The 19,347-nt window shown below is 62.5% G+C and overlaps 1 protein-coding gene and 1 long non-coding RNA gene across 7 annotated transcripts; both read left to right on the top strand.

The window, feature by feature from the left end:
• Positions 1–715: 715 nt before the first annotated feature.
• CELF6 (CUGBP Elav-like family member 6) lies at positions 716–19,076 on the top strand. Of its 6 annotated transcripts, none has more exons than XM_049812651.1 (13): positions 716–1,001; positions 4,717–4,799; positions 11,182–11,230; positions 12,779–12,907; positions 13,042–13,121; positions 13,596–13,739; positions 14,135–14,279; positions 14,360–14,509; positions 14,848–14,910; positions 15,798–15,878; positions 15,991–16,134; positions 17,477–17,632; positions 17,898–19,075. In XM_049812651.1, the coding sequence occupies exons 1-12, from the start codon at positions 716–718 to the stop codon at positions 17,602–17,604; spliced, it is 1,482 nt and encodes a 493-aa protein (XP_049668608.1). In that variant the 3' UTR covers positions 17,605–17,632; positions 17,898–19,075. The 6 variants fall into 6 exon arrangements, with proteins under 6 accessions (XP_049668608.1, XP_049668613.1, XP_049668609.1 ...); XM_049812656.1 differs by having other exon boundaries at positions 744–1,001; positions 12,782–12,907; XM_049812652.1 differs by having other exon boundaries at positions 756–1,001; positions 15,801–15,878.
• LOC126043795 (uncharacterized) lies at positions 1,128–1,532 on the top strand. Its single transcript, XR_007507514.1, has 3 exons — positions 1,128–1,270; positions 1,304–1,333; positions 1,493–1,532. It is a non-coding gene; the product is annotated as an uncharacterized LOC126043795 (long non-coding RNA).
• Positions 19,077–19,347: the final 271 nt, after the last annotated feature.

Below are 19,347 nucleotides of genomic sequence, written 5' to 3'. Positions count from 1 at the left end.
CCTTCCCCCCCCCCCCCCCCCCATCTGGGGCAGCCCCAAGGGGGCTACCAGGGCGGCGTGGGGTCCATCGAGGCGAAAAACGCAACAAAGTGGCAAAATTAGAGCCCTTTCTGCCTATGTAAATCCTGCCCTAAGGTGGTGGCTGGCTGGGAAGAGCAGGGCGTTCACTCTGGAACCTACTGAGGGCCGCAGGGGGCGAAGGCAGGAGGCTGCTCAGTGCCTTGGCCAGCCCCGCCTCGGGGTGACGGGGACGGGGGGGGGGGGTGACGGTGACGGGGGGGGTGACGACGGGGGGTGACAGGAGGCGACGGGGGGGTGGGGTACGTGGCGTGACGGAGGCCGGAGGCTGATGGGGACGAAGGGGTTCGGGGACAGCCCGGCAGGGGGCAGCAGTGGGCGGAGCCGGGGTACCCCGCGCCGCTGCCAGCCTCCCCTCCTGATTGGCCGCCGCTGGCTCATTATGCTAATACCTTGCGTCTCGCCGGGGCCAAGCAGGCTGACGTCACCAGCCCGCTGGCGGCCGCGCGCGCGGGTGGGGAGGGGGAGGGGGAGGGGGAGGGGGGGGGTGGGGGGTTGCGAGCGGAGAGGCCCGGGCCGAGCCGAGCGGTTCCGAACGGTTCCGAGCGGCGCCGAAGCGGCGCCGAGCGGGGCGGGGCGGGGCGGGGCGGGGCGGCGGGCGCCTCCCGCAGCGGCGGCGGCGGCGGCGGAGCGGGCCATGGCCGCGGCGGGCAGCGGCGTGGCGGCGGCGGCGGCGGCGGCGGCGGCGGCGGCGGCGGCGGCGGAGGCGGGGGCGGCGTTCAGCACCGCGAACAGCGGCCGGGTGAACGGGCTGAGCCGCCCGCCCGGCGCCATCGCCATGAAGGATCACGACGCCATCAAGCTCTTCGTGGGGCAGATCCCGCGTAACCTGGAGGAGAGCGACCTCAAGCCGCTTTTCGAGGAGTTCGGCCGCATCTACGAGCTCACCGTCCTCAAGGATCGCTTCACCGGCATGCACAAAGGTATGGGGGCGGGGGGGGGGCTCCACGCCTGCCGGCGGCGCGCAACCGGGTTGGGGCGTCCTGAGGTGGGACGCCCTGAGGTGGGGCACCCGCGTGTGGGGCAGCCCTGAGCTGAGGCACCCCTGAGGTAGGGCAGCCTGAGGTGTAGGCACCCCTGAGGTGGGACGCCCTGAGGTGGAGCGCCCCGAGGTAGGGGTACCCCTGAGGTGGAAGACCCTGAGGCGGGAAACCCAAGTATGGGGCACCCCTGAGGTGAAGGCACCCCTGAGGTGGGGCACCCCTGAGGTGAAGGCACCCCTGAGGTGGGACGCCCTGAGGTGGAGCGCTCCGAGGTAGGGGTAGCCCTCAGGTGAAGGCATCCCTGAGGTGGAGCGCCCTGAGGTAGGGGTACCCCTGAGGTGGAAGACCCTGAGGCGGGAAACCCAAGTATGGGGCACCCCTGAGGTGAAGGCACCCCTGAGGTGGGGCGCCCTGAGGTGGAGAGCCCCGAGGTAGGGGTACCCCTGAGGTGGGACATCCTGAGGTGAAGGCACCCCTGAGGTGAAGGCACCCCTGAGGTGGGACGCCCTGAGGTGGAGAGCCCCGAGGTAGGGGTAGCCCTCAGGTGAAGGCATCCCTGAGGTGGAGCGCCCTGAGGTAGGGGTACCCCTGAGGTAGGAAACCCAAGTATGGGGCACCCCTGAGGTGAAGGCACCCCTGAGGTGGGACGCTCTGAGGTGGAGTGCCCCGAGGTAGAGGTAGCCCTCAGGTGGGACGCTCTGAGATGGGGCATCCTTGATCTGGAAGTGCCCCTGAGGTGGGCATACCCTGGTACGGGGCACCTTTGAGGTGGGGGTACCCCTGAGGTGAGGTAGCCCTGAGATGGAGGTACCTCTGAGGTGGGTCACCTCTGAGGTGGGGCACCCAAGTATGGGGCACCTCTGAGTTGAGATACCCCTGAGGTGGATGTACCCTTGATCTGGAGGTACCCATAAGGTGGGGTGCTTCATACCGGGCCACCCCTGAGGCGGGGATACCCCTGAGGTGAAGGTACCCCTGAGATGGGGGCACCCTTGAGGGGGAGCACCCTGAGGTGGAGGCATGCCTGAGGTGGGGCTCCCTGGTACGGGGTACTCCTGAGGTGGATGTACCCTCGTATGGGGCACCCCAATATGGAGCATCTCTGATGTAAAGGTATCCCTGAGGTGGAGGCGCCCTGGTATGGTCCCTCCAGTGTGGGGCACCCCTGCGGTGGGGGCACCACCCCTGAGGCGAAGGTACCTCTAAGGTAGGGACACCCCAGTATGGGGCATCCTGGTATGTGGCCCCCTTAAGATTGGGGTACCCCTGAGGCAGAGGCACCGGTCTAAGGTGGAGGTACCCCTGGCATGGGGACACCTGCCTGAGGTGGGGGCACCCACATGGCGTTAGGGTGTCTATCTGGGGTTGGGAGCTGCCATCTGGCTTGGGGACACCCCTGGACTCAGAGCATCCCAGGGCTGGGAGCACCCCAATAGTGTTTAGGGCACCTGCCTGGGTTGGGGGCACCTGTTTGGCATCAGGGCATCCACCTGAGTTTTGGGTACCCCTGGAGTTGGAGCACCCCTGGGATGGAGGCACCCACCTGGGATACAGGCACCCACCGCAGATGGGGGCACCCATCTGCCCGGCCCCCTGCCTGTGCTGTGTCCCAGGCCTCTGTGACCTGTGGGACCGGGTTCACTGCCGGCCTGGCTGGCATCCCGGCACGGGGTGCAGAGCACCCGGCACCCCCAACAGCGGCATGCTGAGGGGCTCACGCGTGCACCACCAAGGTCTTTATGGAACCTCCCACCCGTGAGCTGGGGGTTGGTGCCGCCGGAGCAGGGTCAGGGCATGCTGGGTGTCACCCAGATGGGATCTCAATGCTCCTCCACACACTGTTGCTGAGCCCCTGTGCCACAGGCAGCGCCTGCTTCGCCAGGACTTTCTGGGAAGCTGAAACTAGGCGCTTGTGGATGCGGCTGCATCGGTGCCCTTTGGCCATGGGGCAGCTGCCTGGACTCCATCGTTCTCAGCACCGTGGCCTACAAAATGTCTCCAGGCGCCTCTGAAGCTGCTTGTGTTCCCTGAACAATGGGATTTGCACCTTGCTGAGCCCCCTCGGCGCTTCCTCCAACGCGGGCTTCAACTGCTGTGGCCCAGACGCGCCATTTAATTGCGGACGCTCCTCTAATTTGAACGGCATCCTTCCTCCTGGCGAGCCTCTGGAGCAGGATTGCTCCCTCTCCAGCCCTCCGAACTTCTCTGGAACGCCTGGCCACCATCCACATTGTTTCCTGCAGGGGAAAAGGGGGGAAAAAAAGGGGGAAAAAAAGAGCAGGGAGGAGGAAGCCAACACGATTACGGATGGTAAACACTGGAAATGGCACCGGGACTGACGCGAGCCACTGCGCTGACCTCCCCTTTCCACCCGCAGTGGGATAATATTTAACCGGGGGGGATCTCTCCTTGCTCCCTGCGAGGGCAGATGTCCCCAACACCCTGAAGCACGCGAGGGACCCCATCCCTCGGCATCCCCCCGCCCTGCTGCCGCGCTCCCTCTCCTCCCAGGCACGCTGATTGTACTTATTAAGAGTTATTAATACTTAATCAGCTGGCGGATTTAATTGTGCCAATATTAAAAATGCATCAATGTCAATTTTATTCATTAAATATTTACTTTGTTGAAGGGAAACTGTTTTGCTGCTGTTTTAATGTCACTTTCAGACACTTTTGGATGTGACCCCAGCAAATTGGGGGGGAGCCCTTGGGGAGGGAGCGGCGTGGCGGCGGCACAGGGACCCGGGATGCTCCTGCAGGAACGGGAGGGATGGAGGGGAGAGGACCAGACCCCGTCCCCGGGGCTCGCTTGTCACTGCCAGCTCCAGGCGAGCGAGTGGCTCAGCAGCGTGAGTCAGCGTGGGAAAACCTCGCCCCAGGCGTATTCCCGATTCCCGAAGCGCCGCGATGTCAGAGGAGCCGGAGCACCTTCGCCACGCGAGGCTCATCGCGAGGAGGATGCTCCGGACCAGGAGAAGCGTGGCGGCAAGCCGGGATGCGCGGCCTTGACGCCTGGAGATCCGCTTCCTGGAGGGCTTTGGCTGCGGCTTTCCCTGGAGCCTGGGGCCGGAACGCCACTGCCCGTGTGCTGCCAGACTCACTGCCTGCTCTTGCCTTCCTTCTTCCTTCATCCTGGTGCTCCATCTCTTCTGTATTGAGATCTCCCACCCTGTTTCAGGGCTGAGCTCTGGCCCCGCTGGCGGTGGTGCACACCGGGATGCTGGATGCCAGCGTGCCAGGGTGCCAGGGTGCCAGGGTGCTGGTGTGCTGGATGCCAGGGTGCCAGAGTGCTGGATGCCAGGATGGCAGGGTGCTGGGGTGCTGGATGCCACGATGCCAGGATGCTGGGGTACTGGGTTCCAGTGTGCCAGGGTGCTGGATGCCACGGTGCCAGGATGCCGGGGTGCTGGGTGCCAGTGTGCTGGGGTGCTGGGTGCAGGGGTGCTGCAGTGCTGGATGTCAGTGTGCCAGGGTGCCGCTGGGCTGCTGGATGCCACGGTGCCAGATGCCAGGGTGCTGGGTACCAGGGTGCCGGGGTGCTGGGCTGCTGGGTGACACCCCGGCACCATATTAGCTGCACTGCCAGCTCTCCGCGTGCCCGGGCCTTTGCGGTGGTGCCGGGCCAGACACTGACCCCATCTCCCCGTCTCCGCAGGCTGTGCCTTCCTCACCTACTGCGCCCGCGACTCGGCCCTGAAGGCACAGAGCGCCCTGCACGAGCAGAAGACGCTGCCGGGGGTAAGTGACACCAGGGGGGTCGGGGTGAGCTGGGGAAGGGGACGGTGACACCTTCCCGGGGTGTGGGCGCAGGAGCCGCTTCCAGCGGCCGCAAACCGAGGCATTGATTTTCCTGCTGCCCGCATGCTGTTGCGCTTTCTGTGGGCTCCGACCTCCCGAGCTTAACAAAGTGAAAATAAATATTTAATTATTCGCCTAAATAAAAATCAATAGGGCCGCTGGTTGGCTGGGGAAAGCGCCGGGGCCCATGAATATCAATCCCTGCCTTGGGTGTGCGGAGCCGATGGAGGGGGACGAGGTTCGCGGCTTCCTGAGCCGCGCTCTCACCGGTGGTGCTGTGCATCGGTAGGTTTAAGAGTTAACAGCCCACTTTGGCAGCCTAAAGGAGGTGTGGGACACAGGCGAGCACGTATGTGCACACACGCGTGTGCGAGATCTATGGCTGCTGTAGCTGCTCGCTTCTCACCCTGCACGAGGCGAGCACAGGAGCGCGCACCTGAGCACGTGCTTGAATGTGGGCACGCGGGCACGAACCCCTGCGCGGGCACATGCCTGTGCGCGCCCCTCTGCGCGCGTGTGCACGTAGTGGTGCGTGGGTGTGCATCCGGGCAGGCGTCTGCGTGATGTGCACACCCTTGCGCCTGGGCTCACGCCTCCTTCGTCTGCTCACCTGGCTGTGCCCATGCACACCCCTCGATGCTTGTGCACGCTCCTCCATGCCAGTGCACACCCCTCGATGCTTGTGCACGCTCCTCCATGCCCGTGCACGCTCCTCCGTGCCCGTGCACACCCCTCGATGCTTGTGCACGCTCCTCCGTGCCCGTGCACACTCCTCCGTGCCCGTGCACACCCCTCGATGCTTGTGCATGCTCCTCCGTGCCCGTGCACACCCCTCGATGCTTGTGCACGCTCCTCCATGCCCGTGCACGCTCCTCCGTGCCCGTGCACACCCCTCGATGCTTGTGCACGCTCCTCCGTGCCCGTGCACACTCCTCCGTGCCCGTGCACACCCCTCGATGCTTGTGCACGCTCCTCCGTGCCCGTGCACACCCCTCGATGCTTGTGCACGCTCCTCCGTGCCTGTGCACGCTCCTCCGTGCCCGTGCACACCCCTCGATGCTTGTGCACGCTCCTCCGTGCCCGTGCACGCTCCTCCGTGCCCGTGCACACCCCTCGATGCTTGCGCACACCCCTCCGTGCCTGCGCTCGCACCCCTGCGTGCCTGCGCGCACAGCCGTGGGCACACCCCTCTCTGCTTCTGCACACTCGCGCCTGCCCGTGCACATCCCCCCGTGCTTGTGCACCCCTCCTATGGCTGGGTACCCTCCTCCGTGCTGGTGCACCCCCCCTATGGCTGTGCACAACCCCCGTGCCTGCGCTCACACCCCCGCGCTCCGCGCCCCCTCGGGGTCCCCCCTACCCCAACCCCGGGCCCAGGCCCCGCCCCCGGCGCGCCGCGGGGGCGTGTCCAAGGCGGTGGAGGGGGCGTGTCCCCACCGTGGCCCCTCCCCTCGGCTCGGCCCGGCCCGGCTCGGCCCGGCTCAGCGGGGCTGCGGCCGCCCCTCCCCCCCGCCCCGCCTCCCCGCGCGCCGCTGCGCGAGCCGAGCCGAATCGGGCCGGACCGAGCCGAGCCGCCTCGGGTGGAGCCGGGTCGGGCCGGCCCGAACCGAGCCGACCCGAGCCGAGCCGAGCCGGGCCGGGCCGGGCCGGGCCGGGCCGGGCCATGCAGCTGCCGCAGGTGCCGGCGCCCGGGCCGCGGCCGCCCGTGCTGTGGGTGCCCGCCGGGTCCAAGATTCTCTGCATCGAGGTAGGGCCCCGCCTTTGTCTGCCGCCGGCTCGGCTCGGCTCGGCTCGGCTCGGCTCGGCCCGGGAGCCTCCTGAGGCATCCGCACCCGCGGGGTGGGGGTGCTTCGGAGTGGGGGGTGCATGCACCCGGGGAGGGGGGGTGTCTGCACCCGGGGGGGTTATCTGCATGCGGGGATGGGGGATGCGTGTGATGGTGAGGGGGTGTATCTGCTCCCAGGGATGGCGGGGGGGGGTCTCGGGGGGAGCAGGGTGGGTTTGCACGCAGAGACGGGGTGAGTGCGCGGCTGGGTGGGTGAGGAGGGTGGATCTGCTCCCAGGGGTGGGGATGGGAGGGGGGGGGTGTCGGTGGGGAGGGTGGATCTGCACCCCGGGATGGGGCGTGTGCGCGTGGGTGTCGGTGGGGAGGGTGGGTCCGCAGCCAGGGATGGGGTACACGCGTTGGCGGGGCGGTCGTTGGCGATGAGAGTGTATTTGCCCCCCCACCCCGGGACGGGGGTCGCGATCATGCGTGTGTTGGCGAGGAGGGTGTACCTGCACCCAGGGATGGGGAGGGTGTTGGCGGGGGGGGGTTGTTGGCGAAGAGGGTGTATCTACACGCAGGGATGCTGCGTGTGTGGGTGGGTGTTGGTGGGAGCGTGTATCTGCGCCCAGGGCTGCTGTGTGGCGGTGGGGTGTGGGTGAGCGGGGTGTATTTGCAGGCAGGGATGGAGCCTGTGCACGCCTGTGTTGGTGAAGAGGGTGTATCTGCAGCCAGGGATGGGTTTGTGTGTTGGCTGGAGGGTATATTTTTCCACCCTGGGCTCGGGTGTGGGTGTTGGTGCTGTGCGTGTGGTTGCAGGTGTGCGAGGGGCTGTGCTGGGGGGCGTTGCACCCGCCGACGGTGCGAGGGTGCGTGCGCGCGTTGGCAGGGGTAAGGTTTTGCCCCTGGGGTGTGCACAAGTAGGTGTTGGCGGGGAGCGGTTGCACATCGGCGGCGTGCAAGCGTGTCAGCGGCTGTGTGTGTGAGCGGGTGCGAAGGGTGTCTTTGCACCCAGGGATTGTACGCACGGCGTGTGGGCGTATGTGGGCCCGGTGGGTGGCGGTGGGGGGGTGTTTAAGTGTGCGCACGTGCGTGTGCGCGCACGCCGGGTGCGAGCAGGGAGCAGAGAGTGCGTGTGTGCGGATGGGTGTTGCGTGGGCTCCCACATTGTGGGTGCCCAGTGGGGGAGCTGGCCGGGTGTGTGCAGGGCTCAGGTGTGCGTGGGTGGTGGTGGGAATGGGGTGTGGGTGCTGCTGGGGGGGAGCCGTGGCCATCCAGGGGTGGTGTCCAGCACCGGGTGTCCGGGTGTCCACAGAAGACTGCCGGGGGTCCCTCCGTGGGTCCTGCTGCCACAATGGGGAAACCGAGGCAAGGGGCGTCGTGTCCCTGCCTGGCATGGATGGCAGTGCCGACTGTGCACCCTGGGGCGTGTGCCCGTGGTTGTGCCGAATCCACAGCTGTGGGGAGGGTGTTGTGGGTGTTGTGTGGGTGTGTGGCTGTGGGTGGGTGGGTGCTTATGAGGACTCTGGTCTCAGGGTGGGCAGGTGTAGGGGTGTTGTGTGCGGGTGTACACAGGGCTGGGTTGGGGTGGGTGTGCGGCTGCATGTGGGTGTGCAGTCATGCTAGGATGGATGTACGGTTATGCGTGGGTGCAAGCGTGTGGCTGTGTAGGTGTACGGTTGTGCGGGGGGGTTGCTGAGGCGAGCGTGCAGCTGTGGGTGGGTGGGTGTGCATGGAGGATGCTGTATGTGGGTCTGTGGTTGTGCTCTGAGGTGTGCGGGAGCGGGAGTGCGGCTGTAGGGGATGCGTGGTTGTGCGTGGGGATTGTGTAGAATGGTCGTGTGCCTGTGCGGGGTTGTGCGGTGGTGTGACTGTCCCCAGGCTGGCTGTGTCCCCTTGTTATGAGTTCACCCCCAGAGCTCTGGCAGGGTGTTCCCGTGATGGATGGCTGCCTGTACCTGAGCGCCTGTCTCCCTGCACCGTGTGTTGGCTGCCTGGGGACCCCGGGGGTGACGTGGGCACCAGGCTCCCGTGGGCACCCGCTGTTCCAGCGTCACCCGGCGCCTCCATCTCGGCTCATTGGGATGCGTGGTGGCCTGCCAGATCCTCTGGCTGTCGGGTGCAAGGAGGAGGAGGGTGACACCAAAGGGCCAGAAGTGACCCTTTCCCACGGGGCAGGTCCCACTGGAGGGGTTCACCATGGGCTGGCTCTCCCTGGTGCCCAGGTTGTTGGGGGGCTCCGATTTTGAGCAGGTGACAGTGCCCAAGGGGTCAGGCGGTGGTTTAGCAGCCAGTGGTGACCCCCTTCAGGCTGTACCACACTGGTGGTTTGGCCATGGGGTGCTGTAGCTGGGGTTCTGTGGGGCACCCACGAGTGACGGGACTGGTGGGTGCTGGAACACTCCAGACAGGGTCTCCTGTGGGCCTGGGTACGTCAGTGTGTCCTTGGGGTGCGCAAGGATGGGTGGGGGGGACATGGGTGGGACCGGGGTGATGGGTGGATGGATGTGTGGGTACTGTGGGGGTGGAGGGATGGGTGCTAAGGGGGTGGAAAGGCGGGTGCCAGGCAGATGGGGGATGGATGGGCTGGTGTAAGGGTGCTATGGGGATGGGTAGGGGTTGGGGGGTGGATGGATGGGTGTTATGGGGATGGATGGGTGTTGGGGGATGGATGGGTGAATTGATGGGTGAATCCTAGGTGCAGATGGGTGGGTGGGTGGTTGTGTGGGTGTCAGGGGTGGGTGAATGGACGGATTGGTGTTGGGGGGTGGACGGATGGACGTCAGGAGCAGGGGGAGATGTCTGGGTGGTTTTTTGGGTGTCAGGGGATGGATGGAAGGCTGTGGGGCAGTGACGGGTGGCTGAGTGACTGGGTGGGCACAGGGGTACGGTGCAGGGGTGCTGTGGGGACAGACAGGCAGGTGGGTGCCGGACACCCGGGTGCAGGGGGAGGTCTTGGTGCCCAAGCCGTCCACCTGTGCCATGGGAGCCGGTACAGGGGGGCACTGAGCATCCCGGGGTGGGCACAGGGTGATGTCAGAGGTGCCAAAACCCACTTCTGGGGGTGTCCACAGGCCGGGGCGGTTTCTCCCCGGCATGGTGCGGCAGCCTTGGGGTAGGTTAGCTGGTCCCTGAGGCCTGACATTTATAAACATCAGCCGCTCCCGGAGAATCAATACAGTTTAATAACCGGCGAGCGGAGACGGGAGACACATCAAAATGACACTCTGCGGCTCCGTAAATGTTATTCTAAATCATACTCGCTGGGTTTATTACATTAAGCATACAGCAGCGGGCACGGGAAATTTATTCCATCAAAGGCCATCGCACTGGTAAATGGGACTGGCGGGTCGGTGGAGGGGGGGCAGCCCCCCCCCAAAAATGGGGTTCCCTCCTCCCGGCCGTGGCAGGGATGTGGGGGACAGGGGGATGGAGGTTCTATGGGTCTTCGTGCCATCACAGCCTCCTGGGTTTGGGGGGAGCTGGATCCTGCCCCGGTGCTGGGGTTGGGGTGGATGTCTGGGGGACCAGTGACACGAGGGCAGCTGGGTGGCCCCGTGTCCCTCGGTGCCACTCCATGGCTCCTGGGGACCTGGTCCCCTCCCTGGAGCATCCTCGGCTCTGTGCTGACATTTCTCCCCGCGTTTCCCTGGAGACGAGGCGGTTGCCGTGGAAACCTCCCTCCTCTTCTTCCTTAGCCATCCTCTTCCTCACGGGGGGGGGTGGGGGTGGGGGACGGGGGTGGTGCTGCCCCCACCCAGCCCCTAAATTTGGGGACCCCCTCCAGGGGTGCACAGGGAGAACCCTAGGATGGGGGTGCACACCCGCGTGGGTGCGACAGCAGCACACGTGTGCGCGGCTGTCCCTGCGTGTGCTTGAGCCGTGTACGTGTGCGCATAGCCGCCCCGTCATGCGTGACATCCTGCCGTTGCCGTGACGACCCCATCGAGCACATGGCTCGGGCTCTGCAGCATCGCGGGGGAAGCACGCTTGTTGCCTTGGAAACGGCCGTAATTGTAGCATTTTTCGGCTAAATGGGGGGAAAAAGGAGGGGGAGAGAGGAGGAGAAATGGCTCCGTGGGGCAGCAGGCCAGGGATGTGTGCGCCATCCCAGCGTGTCCCTCTGCACACGCATGTCAAGCTCGCGGGTACACGCGGCGGCAACGCGCAAGAGGAGGCCGAAATTGGGTGAGAATCGGGAAAAGGAGAGTGGTGCTGGTGCTGCTGGAGGGGCCGGGGCTGGCCGGGTGCTGCCGCCGCCTCTGCAGTCCTTTGCAGTCGAGGAAAGCAGGCAGGCGGCCAAGGCTGGCACCGGCAGCCCGGCGGGCGCCTGCGGCACCGGGTACCCGTCCCCAGGGCTGTAGCATTGCCCTCCTCCCGCGGCATCCCTGGTTCGGTGTGGCCCCGAGCCCTGGCTCTGTTCTTGCAGGTCCCTCCCCTGCTCCCCTCTCCGTCCCCCTGCGCCAGGCTGGGGCCGAATCCTGCCATTCCCCGCGGAAAGGGTTCGGTGAGGGCATGGCACCACCACTGACCGCCCGCTCCCCTTGTGTGTTGCAGATGAACCGCCCCATCCAGGTGAAACCTGCTGACAGCGAGGGCCGAGGAGGTAGGTCCCCCCTTCCCCGGCTGCCCCGCACGGGCAGGGGGGCGGAGGGCCAGCCCGGGGGGTGATGGGGCACACGGTGGCATCGTGGGGGCTGCCACGGGGAGGTTTGTTTGCAGAGAAACATGCAAAAGGAGCTGCCTTTGCCAGTGACGTCCGAAACTGAGCACAGAGCAAATGCCATCTTGGCTCTCCCTGCCCGGCCAGCTGGGGGGAGCGTCCTGACGTCACGCCGAGAGCGTCCTGACGTCATACCAAGAACATCCTGATGTCATACTGTGAGCATCCTGACATCGTGCTGGGCAGAGCGCCAGCCAGCTGCTCCCCGACAGCCCCTTCGTCTATCAAACAACCTAATTGCCCGCCCAGAGATGCCTGTGGGGACCCCAGCAGAGTCGGGGTGCAGGAGTTGGCCACACATGGCCCAAGCCCCTCTCAAACAGAAACTGCTGGGCCCCCCCACCCCAGTTCTCCATGGGGGTTTGCAGCTCGTGGGGCCACAGCATTTCAAGGCTGAGTCAATAATTTGGGCAAAATTGCAGGAATCGGATCAAAACTCCCTGATGTTCCCAATGCCGCGAGCAAGCTCTGGGCGCGTAGGCACGCTCGGACACGTGGGATGCTCACATAGGGCCGCCTGCCCTCGGCAGGACAGCCGGGGTTGATATCGCCCTAATCAAAGCACGTTATTAAACATGCCGCAAGCTGGTCCCGGCACGTCCCAGAGGGACCCAGCAAATAAATTACCCACTTACCGAGCGTAATTGGTGAAGGATTAAAAATCGATGGGCGAGCTCAGGCGCTTGGCTCTAGCCCCCTCGCCCAGGAGGCGATGTTCGGCCACCGAGCCAGCTCCCCTCGGCCGCCTTGGCCGGGAGATGGTTTATGTTTAACTAGACAACACAGAGCCCTATTCCCTTAACTAATTTTCCTGGTACCTTAACGGACAGAGCATTAATCGTCTCCTGCCATTATTTATTTATTTCTCCGGCAACGCTCTTGACAGGGCACCTTATTTTCTTTGTCAAATGCCATTAGCACGCAGCGGGAGCGCGCGGCTGCGCAAGACAGATGCTGGTAATAATCATGAAATTCTCATTATTTACTCTCCCTTCTCTCGTGTTTGGGTTATTTATGTCCCCTGGGCACGGCCAGAGGCTGCGGGTTATTCTGCGAGTCAATCATACAAAGGCAATCGCCACTGTTTTGCGGGCTCTCTTTGTTTTCCAGCCGCATCCTGCATCAGTGCGGGGGGAGCCAGCTCCTCCATCCCCAGGAAAAGCCACAGTTCTGGTCCCTGAAGCAAGAGCCAGCTCTTCGCAGCTTCATCCCTCAGCATTTTCCCTGCAGGAGAGGTTTTTCCACCCTGAGCATTTTGTAGGATGGGGGTGATAAACCCTGTGTATTGGCTGGCAGATCGGCATTGCTCTCTGCCCAGGCTCCGGTGTTACCCGGCTCTTTCCCTTCCATGTGCCACTCGCAAACCGGGGATGAGGGGGTGGGACGGCGGGGTAGCATCCCGCTCTCTGAGGGGCTTGGTTTTGTTTTTAGAAGACAGGAAGCTCTTTGTGGGTATGCTGGGGAAGCAACAGAGCGAGGATGACGTCCGGCGCCTCTTTGAGCCCTTTGGCCAGATCGAGGAGTGCACCATCCTCCGAGGGCCTGATGGAGCCAGCAAAGGTGGGCTTTGGGGAAGCCGGGTGAGCGCTCTGTGGGCTGTCGGCACCCATGGAGGGTGGGAGCCGCTGGCTGGGCAGCACTGGCTCCTGCAGCGGCTGCATCCAACCTCTCTCGTGTCCCCTCTCTGCCCTTAGGTTGTGCCTTTGTGAAATACGGCAGCCACACCGAGGCTCAGGCTGCCATCAACAGCCTGCACGGCAGCCAAACCATGCCGGTAAGTGCCAGGCTCTCGCCCTGCCCCGTTCGACCCCATGCTGCCTGCATAATCCAATCACCAGCTAATTTGATCCTCTGTCTAATTGGATCAAAATCCTACAGACCGGCAATTTGTCGGCCAGATCACCCCAAGGTTCATCCTTGCCTGGGCGCTGAGCTCTGGGGCTGAGCACGCAGGGCTAATTCCCTCCACGCTGGAGAAAGGGGCTGTTTAATTAACGTTGAAGGTCAAAATTGTGAACAAGGAGGGGAAAAAGGAAACAGAGGTCAGGGAGCTGCTGCCAGGGAGAAAAAACTGGTTATAATTAAACCTCACATCGATTGCTGGTTGTTGCTGCCAAGCCGGGCAGCATCCCCGGGACTGAGGATGCTGTGGCTGCTGCGAGCCAGTGGGTCCCTCCCCGGAGCAGGGAGACATTTCAGGGGCATTGCCGGGGTCCTGCTGTTCAGCCCCCTCTTCCCCCTGTCTCAGGGTGCCTCGTCCAGCCTGGTAGTGAAGTTTGCGGACACGGATAAGGAGAGGACCCTGCGGCGGATGCATCAGATGGCAGGGCAGCTGGGCATCTTCAACCCCATGACCATCCAGTTTGGCGCCTACGGGGCCTATACGCAAGCGGTAGGAGCTGGCGCCGACTGGGACCTGGGGGTTTTGGGGGAGCCCCGCGAGTGGAGGGGGGTTGGTTTTGCCCGTGAAAGCCTGCGTGAGCTTGTACCAGTGCCAGTGGGTGCGGATGCCCGTCAGGGTTGGTGGATCCCCATTTAGGGGCACAACAGAAGGCTTCACCCCCCAGGTGAGGGTGGCATGGCTGTAGGGTGCAGCGGTCCCATGTATCGCCTCTTTTAGTGTCACCTAGACCTCCTCCTGTCCCCAGGTCCGGCAGCGGGTGGCATTTATCCCTGTGAGCCTCCGTGCCTGGGTGCAAAGCAGGAATACTAATTTTTCCTCCCCTGCTCCCCCCTTCTCTCTGCCACTCACTCACTTTCCCCTTTTTCTCCCTTTCTTTCCTGAAGATCATGCAGCAGCAGGCAGCCCTGATGGCGGCTGCGCAGGGGACCTGCCTGAACCCCATGGCTGCCATCGCCGCCGCCCAGATGCAGCAAATGGCTGCCTTCAACGTCAGCGGGCTGGTGGCCACCCCCCTCACTCCCTCTTCAGGTATGACCCCCCTCCCTTTGCTCCCCATCCTGCTCAGCAACCTCGGGGGGGCTGCCGGTGCTGACACCTCCCTCCTGCAGGTACGAGCACCCCCCCTGGCATCAGCACAGCGCCCGTGCCCAGCATCGCCACGCCGATCGGGGTGAACGGCTTCAGCCCGCTGCCGCCTCAGACCAACGGGCAGCCCGCCTCGGAGACCATCTATACCAACGGCATCCACCCCTACCCAGGTAACCCTCCTTGCAGAACTTCTGGGGGGCTCTGCCACATTCCCTCGGGACTGGGGACATGTGCTCGGCTCATGCGGCAGGCTCCGGGGGTGCTCCCCACTCCAGGAACACGCTGGATGAACCAGCCGTGCACCGATCCCCATCGAAATCCCTCCTCCTGTGGCATTGCTGCCTTTGTAAGCAGGGGGATGGATGCTCTTGGCTTCAATGAAAGAGCAGGGAGCAGCTCTGCCCCTCTGCGGCGGTGCTTAGCCGCGAGCTCTCTCCTGTGGGAGCTGCTCATCCCCAGGTTTCTCTTGCTTATTCTCTCTTCCTTCTCCCTTCTTTTCTCTTCCCAGCTCAAAGCCCCACGGTGGCAGATCCCCTCCAGCAAGCCTACGCAGGCATGCAGCACTATGCAGGTCTCAAACTTTGCTTTACACTTCTTCCCTCTCTCCCCTCTTTGCTCCTCACCCTTATTTTTGGGGGGTGAACGTCACCTTGGGGTTGAACCACAGGATTGGGGCAGCGTGCTTGGTCACGGATTAATGTGGTGAGCATGGGGTGCCGTACACTGGCAGGAGCTCCGGGGCAGCGGTGGGGGTGACACTGATGCAGAGCACCATCCCCTCGTCCCCAGCAACACAGATGCGCTGCCGGCAAGGCCCTCCGTGCAAATTTTGGATGGAGGAAAGTGAGTTTTAATGCCCACGGGTCTGAGATAACTCCGTGGGGGAGAGCTGGCGGCGGTACCTAGGAGAGGGGGCGAGGTTTGGGCAGTGATGGAGAGCTGGCTCCATGCTGGATCCTGCCAACACGCCAGCCTGCTGGTAGAGACGGCCATGGAGGCACCAAGACATCAAAAATCCTCGGATGTTCATCGCACGGCCGAATCTGATGGCCAAGGAGATGGGCCACAGAGAGAAGGGAGTCAAAGCATCCTGTGGAAGTATGTCGAGCCCGGCAGCCATTTAACTAGGAGCACTAACAGCGATTTTCAGATTTTCAACAGAAAATCAAGTTTTGGACCCCAAATTGTTCATTTTTTCAACCAAAAGTGCTGGTTTTCCTCAACCATGAGGCTGTATTACTGCTGCCACCAACGTCCCTCCTGGGAGAGCCGTTCCTGCATCCCTGGCGTGCCGGGAGGCTGGGGCCATGCTGGCAGGGGTGGGAAGGGCAGAGCCAGCAGCCCTAGGGCAGGAGAGGCACCTCCATTGAGGGTGGCAGCGGGGGACATCCCTGTCCCCAGCCCTTCCCGGGGCTGGGGTGGGTGCCGGGGTCTCAGCTCCGCGTTTCTCTCTTCCAGCAGCGTATCCCACCGCCTACGCACCCATCAGCCAAGCTTTTCCCCAGCAAGCACCCATCATCCCGCAGCAGCAGCGAGAAGGTGAGGGGTTGTGGGGGGCACCCTGCCGTGGGGCCGGTGGCTTTTCGCTCCCCCCCCCGGGGTGACCTCTGCCTCGTGGCTGATGTGCGGCTGTCCTTTGTGTGTCACCCAGGTCCCGAAGGCTGTAACCTGTTTATTTATCACCTGCCCCAGGAGTTCGGGGACGCGGAGCTCACACAGATGTTCTTGCCTTTCGGCAATGTCATCTCTGCCAAAGTCTTTGTGGACCGTGCCACCAACCAGAGTAAATGCTTTGGTAAGTCCTGGTGTGCAGCTCTCCCTGATGTCCCAGCTTGGAGGTCCAGCTCTCCCCAGTCCCCAGCTCAGGGGTCCAGTTCTCCTCAATATCGCAGCTCAGGGATCTGGCTCTCCTCGACATCCCAGCTCTCCCTGGTCTCCAGCTTGGAGGTCCAGCTCTCCCTGACATTCCAGCTCAGGCCTCCGGCTCTCCCTGATGTCCCAGCTCAGGGGTCTGGCTCTTCCTAATGTCTCATCTCGAGGGTCCAGCTCTCCCCAGCGTCCCCAGCTCGAAGGTCTGTCTCTCCCCGGTGTCCCAGCTCAGGGATCCGTCTCTCCCTGATATCCCAGCTTGGGGGTCCAGCTCTCCCCAGTCCCCAGCTCAGGGGTCCGTCTCTCCCCAACATTCCCAGCTCAGGGGTCCGGCTCTCCCTGACATCCCCAGGTCAGGGGTCTGGCTCGGGCAGCTCCGATGGGTGACCGAAGCCGCACCATGGCTGGAGCAATGCGTCTGTCCGTCCTGGGGCCAAAGGGTGGGATTTTTGTCCCGCACCATCCCAGGACAGAAGGACGTACCCTCTTGCTGTCCCCTCTTATGCTGTCCCCTGTGTCCTCCGCCTCGTGCACCTGCTGGCGTGCCTGCCAGGGAGGGCTGGTCACCACTTGCCGCTGCCATGTCTGCTCTGCTCACGCGGCCAAGTGGCACCACTGCCGCCTGCAGACCTGTCACCGCAGTGTCCCTGTAGCCTGTGTCACTTTGGTGGCTCCACAAATCCCATCACCCTGGTGTCCCCAGACCTCATCACTCTCGTGTCCCCACAGACCCCCGTCACCCTGGTATCCCCACAGACGTGCAGACCTTGGTGTCCTTACAGACCCTGTCACCTTGGTGTCCCCACAGACCTGCTCACCTTGGTGTCCCTGTAGACCCTGTCGCCCCAGTGTCTTTGGAAGCCCCATCACCTCGCTGTCTCTGCAGACCCTGTCACTCAGGTGTCCCTTGAGCCCGCACATTCCATCCTGGTGTCCCCACAGACCCCATCACCTTGGTGTCCCTGCAGACCACTCCAGTGTCCCTGTGGACCCTCTTATGCTGGTGTCCCCACTGACCCTGTCACCTCAATGTCCCTGCAAACCTTGGTGTCCCCAAAGATGCCATCAGCCCATCACCCAGTCCCCTGCAATCTGGGGCCATGCTGTTACCCCACGATCCCCCTCTCCCAGCACCCCCAACCTGGGGCTCCACCTGAGGCTGCCCGCAGGAGCATCCCATGGGATTTCAACGCCTCAGCTGAAGCAAAGCGGCAACCTGCGATGTTTACAGTGACAAACTCCTCTGTCACCTCGTCCCTCGCCCCCAGGTTTCGTCAGTTTTGACAATCCGACAAGCGCTCAGGCAGCCATTCAGGCCATGAACGGCTTCCAGATCGGCATGAAGAGGCTAAAAGTCCAGCTAAAGCGGCCGAAAGATGCCAACAGACCCTACTGACCCCTGCTTACCCTGGCCCTGTGGAGAGGTACGGGGGGGGGGAACACAGGGGGGCTTGGCCGTGCTGCACCCTCTGCGATGCCCTGGGGGACCTGGCGGTGGGACTTGGCTCACCTAAAGCATCGCAGGTGCCGTGTTTTCTCCAAAAATGTCCTCGAGAGTGTGTGTGTGGGGTGTCTCTGTGCCTGGGACCGTCTGTGTGTGTGTGGGCTCCCTCTCTCCATCCCTCTCTCTGTCCTTCCTTCCCTCCATCCCTCAGGACACAGGCTAACAGCCCCTTTGTTGTTTTGCAGGTCGGGCGTCCTGCGGTGTCTGACGACTTTCCCCTTCCCCAAGTGCAGTATCCAAACCCGTAACTCTCTTTCTTTGCAACACATCCCGGAGGAGGAAGAGGAGAAAGAAGAGGAGGAGGTGATGGAGAAAAACGGCGAAGAAGAGAGCCATTCTGGTCGTAGCTTTTCTTTTCTTTTTTGATTTTTTTTCCCAAACCGGTCTTGTTTGTTACTTAACGGGAACGAGAGAGTGAGGAAGACAAGGAAGGAGGAGAGCAATGCAGCCCTGGGGCTGAGATTCGCCGCTGGCCGATTGCCGGGACTCACCAAATCCCTCGCCGGGAGAAAGGACGACGGCCCCGGGCGGCCGGGATACGATCTACCTTTGTGTTTTTTTTAAAGCACTCATTTGCTGCTACCGATTTCCCAGGAGAAACGAGGAAAAGAGGCTCCAAATGGATTTTTAAACCAAAGCCGGTGGGACGGGACCAGCCTCGGGCGCTTCACCTGGAGGATGCTTGTTTGGAAAAAAAGAAAAAGGGCAAGATTTTCTTTTTCCCCACGTCGGGAAAAAAAAAAAGGATCAAAGGATGTTGGACTTATAGAAGATATATATAAATAAGTATATATATATATATATCCCATGGAGCAGGGCGGCGGGACACACGCTTCCCCCTGCTTGTCACTGGCACAGGGACATAGGATTACTTGTTTCAGAGTCATATCATTCCTTAGAGTTTAGGGACCAAAGGACTATTGCTTTTTTTAAATATATCTATAAATAAATTAATTTAAAAAAAAAACAAAACACACAAAAAAACTAAAATGGGAAAGAAGAAGAAGAAAAAAAAACAGAAATCAAGAAGGTTGAGAAAAACCTCGGGCGTTAAGAGCTGCGAGCGTTTCCTAGAGGGCTCGGTTTTGGGAGGCCAATTTGCGGGGCTCAAGGGCTCGGTTTTGGGGGGCTGAGTTGTGGCCGGGGATGGGGGATGCAGAGGGAGGGTTTTTTGGGGATCTGTGGTGGCTCCCCCAGCCCCGCGGCCCAGGCGGGAGCCAGCAGTGGGGGAGTCAAGCTGGTTGAAAGAGCCCCTTCGGTCGCCTCCAGGAGAGGGCGAAGCAATGCGGTTCTTTGCATTTTCAGTTGGTTTTGGGGGATTTTGGTTTTTTTTTTTTCAGCCAAAAAAAAAAAAAAAAAGAAAAATGTGAGGTTTCGGCAGAAACGAAGCGAAGTGAAATAAACTTATTTTGTCAAAATCGTCACCTTGGTTGGTTCTTTGGAGCAATCGCTGCCGCGTCCCACCACCCAAATTACCCCAGGAAGTTGACGCTGGGGACCCCTTTTTGACCAGCTTGACTCTGGCTGGGCCAAAGAATCTGCCGGGAATTTGGTGAAGATGGGAGAGGAGCGTGGGCTTCTCTTTTTATTTTCTTTTTTCCCAGGAACTACCATTTTCCAGAGGAATTCACCCCG

Source organism: Accipiter gentilis, chromosome 10 (assembly GCF_929443795.1).
Source record: "Accipiter gentilis chromosome 10, bAccGen1.1, whole genome shotgun sequence".
Classification (NCBI taxonomy): Eukaryota; Metazoa; Chordata; class Aves; order Accipitriformes; family Accipitridae; genus Astur; species Astur gentilis.
The sequence above is the reverse complement of the archived record's forward strand: the minus strand, read 5'-3'. Positions and strand labels throughout refer to the sequence as shown.

What these genes read in the sequence shown, in the direction of transcription:
- CELF6 (XM_049812651.1), top strand. Translation starts at nt 716, where the DNA reads ATGGCCGCGGCGGGCAGCGGCGTGGCGGCGGCGGCGGCGGCGGCGGCG. An exon ending in CCCCCTCACTCCCTCTTCAG is followed by an intron (nt 14,280 to 14,359) that starts GTATGACCCCCC and finishes TCCCTCCTGCAG; the next exon opens with GTACGAGCACCCCCCCTGGC. An exon ending in CCCGCAGCAGCAGCGAGAAG is followed by an intron (nt 15,879 to 15,990) that starts GTGAGGGGTTGT and finishes TGTGTCACCCAG; the next exon opens with GTCCCGAAGGCTGTAACCTG.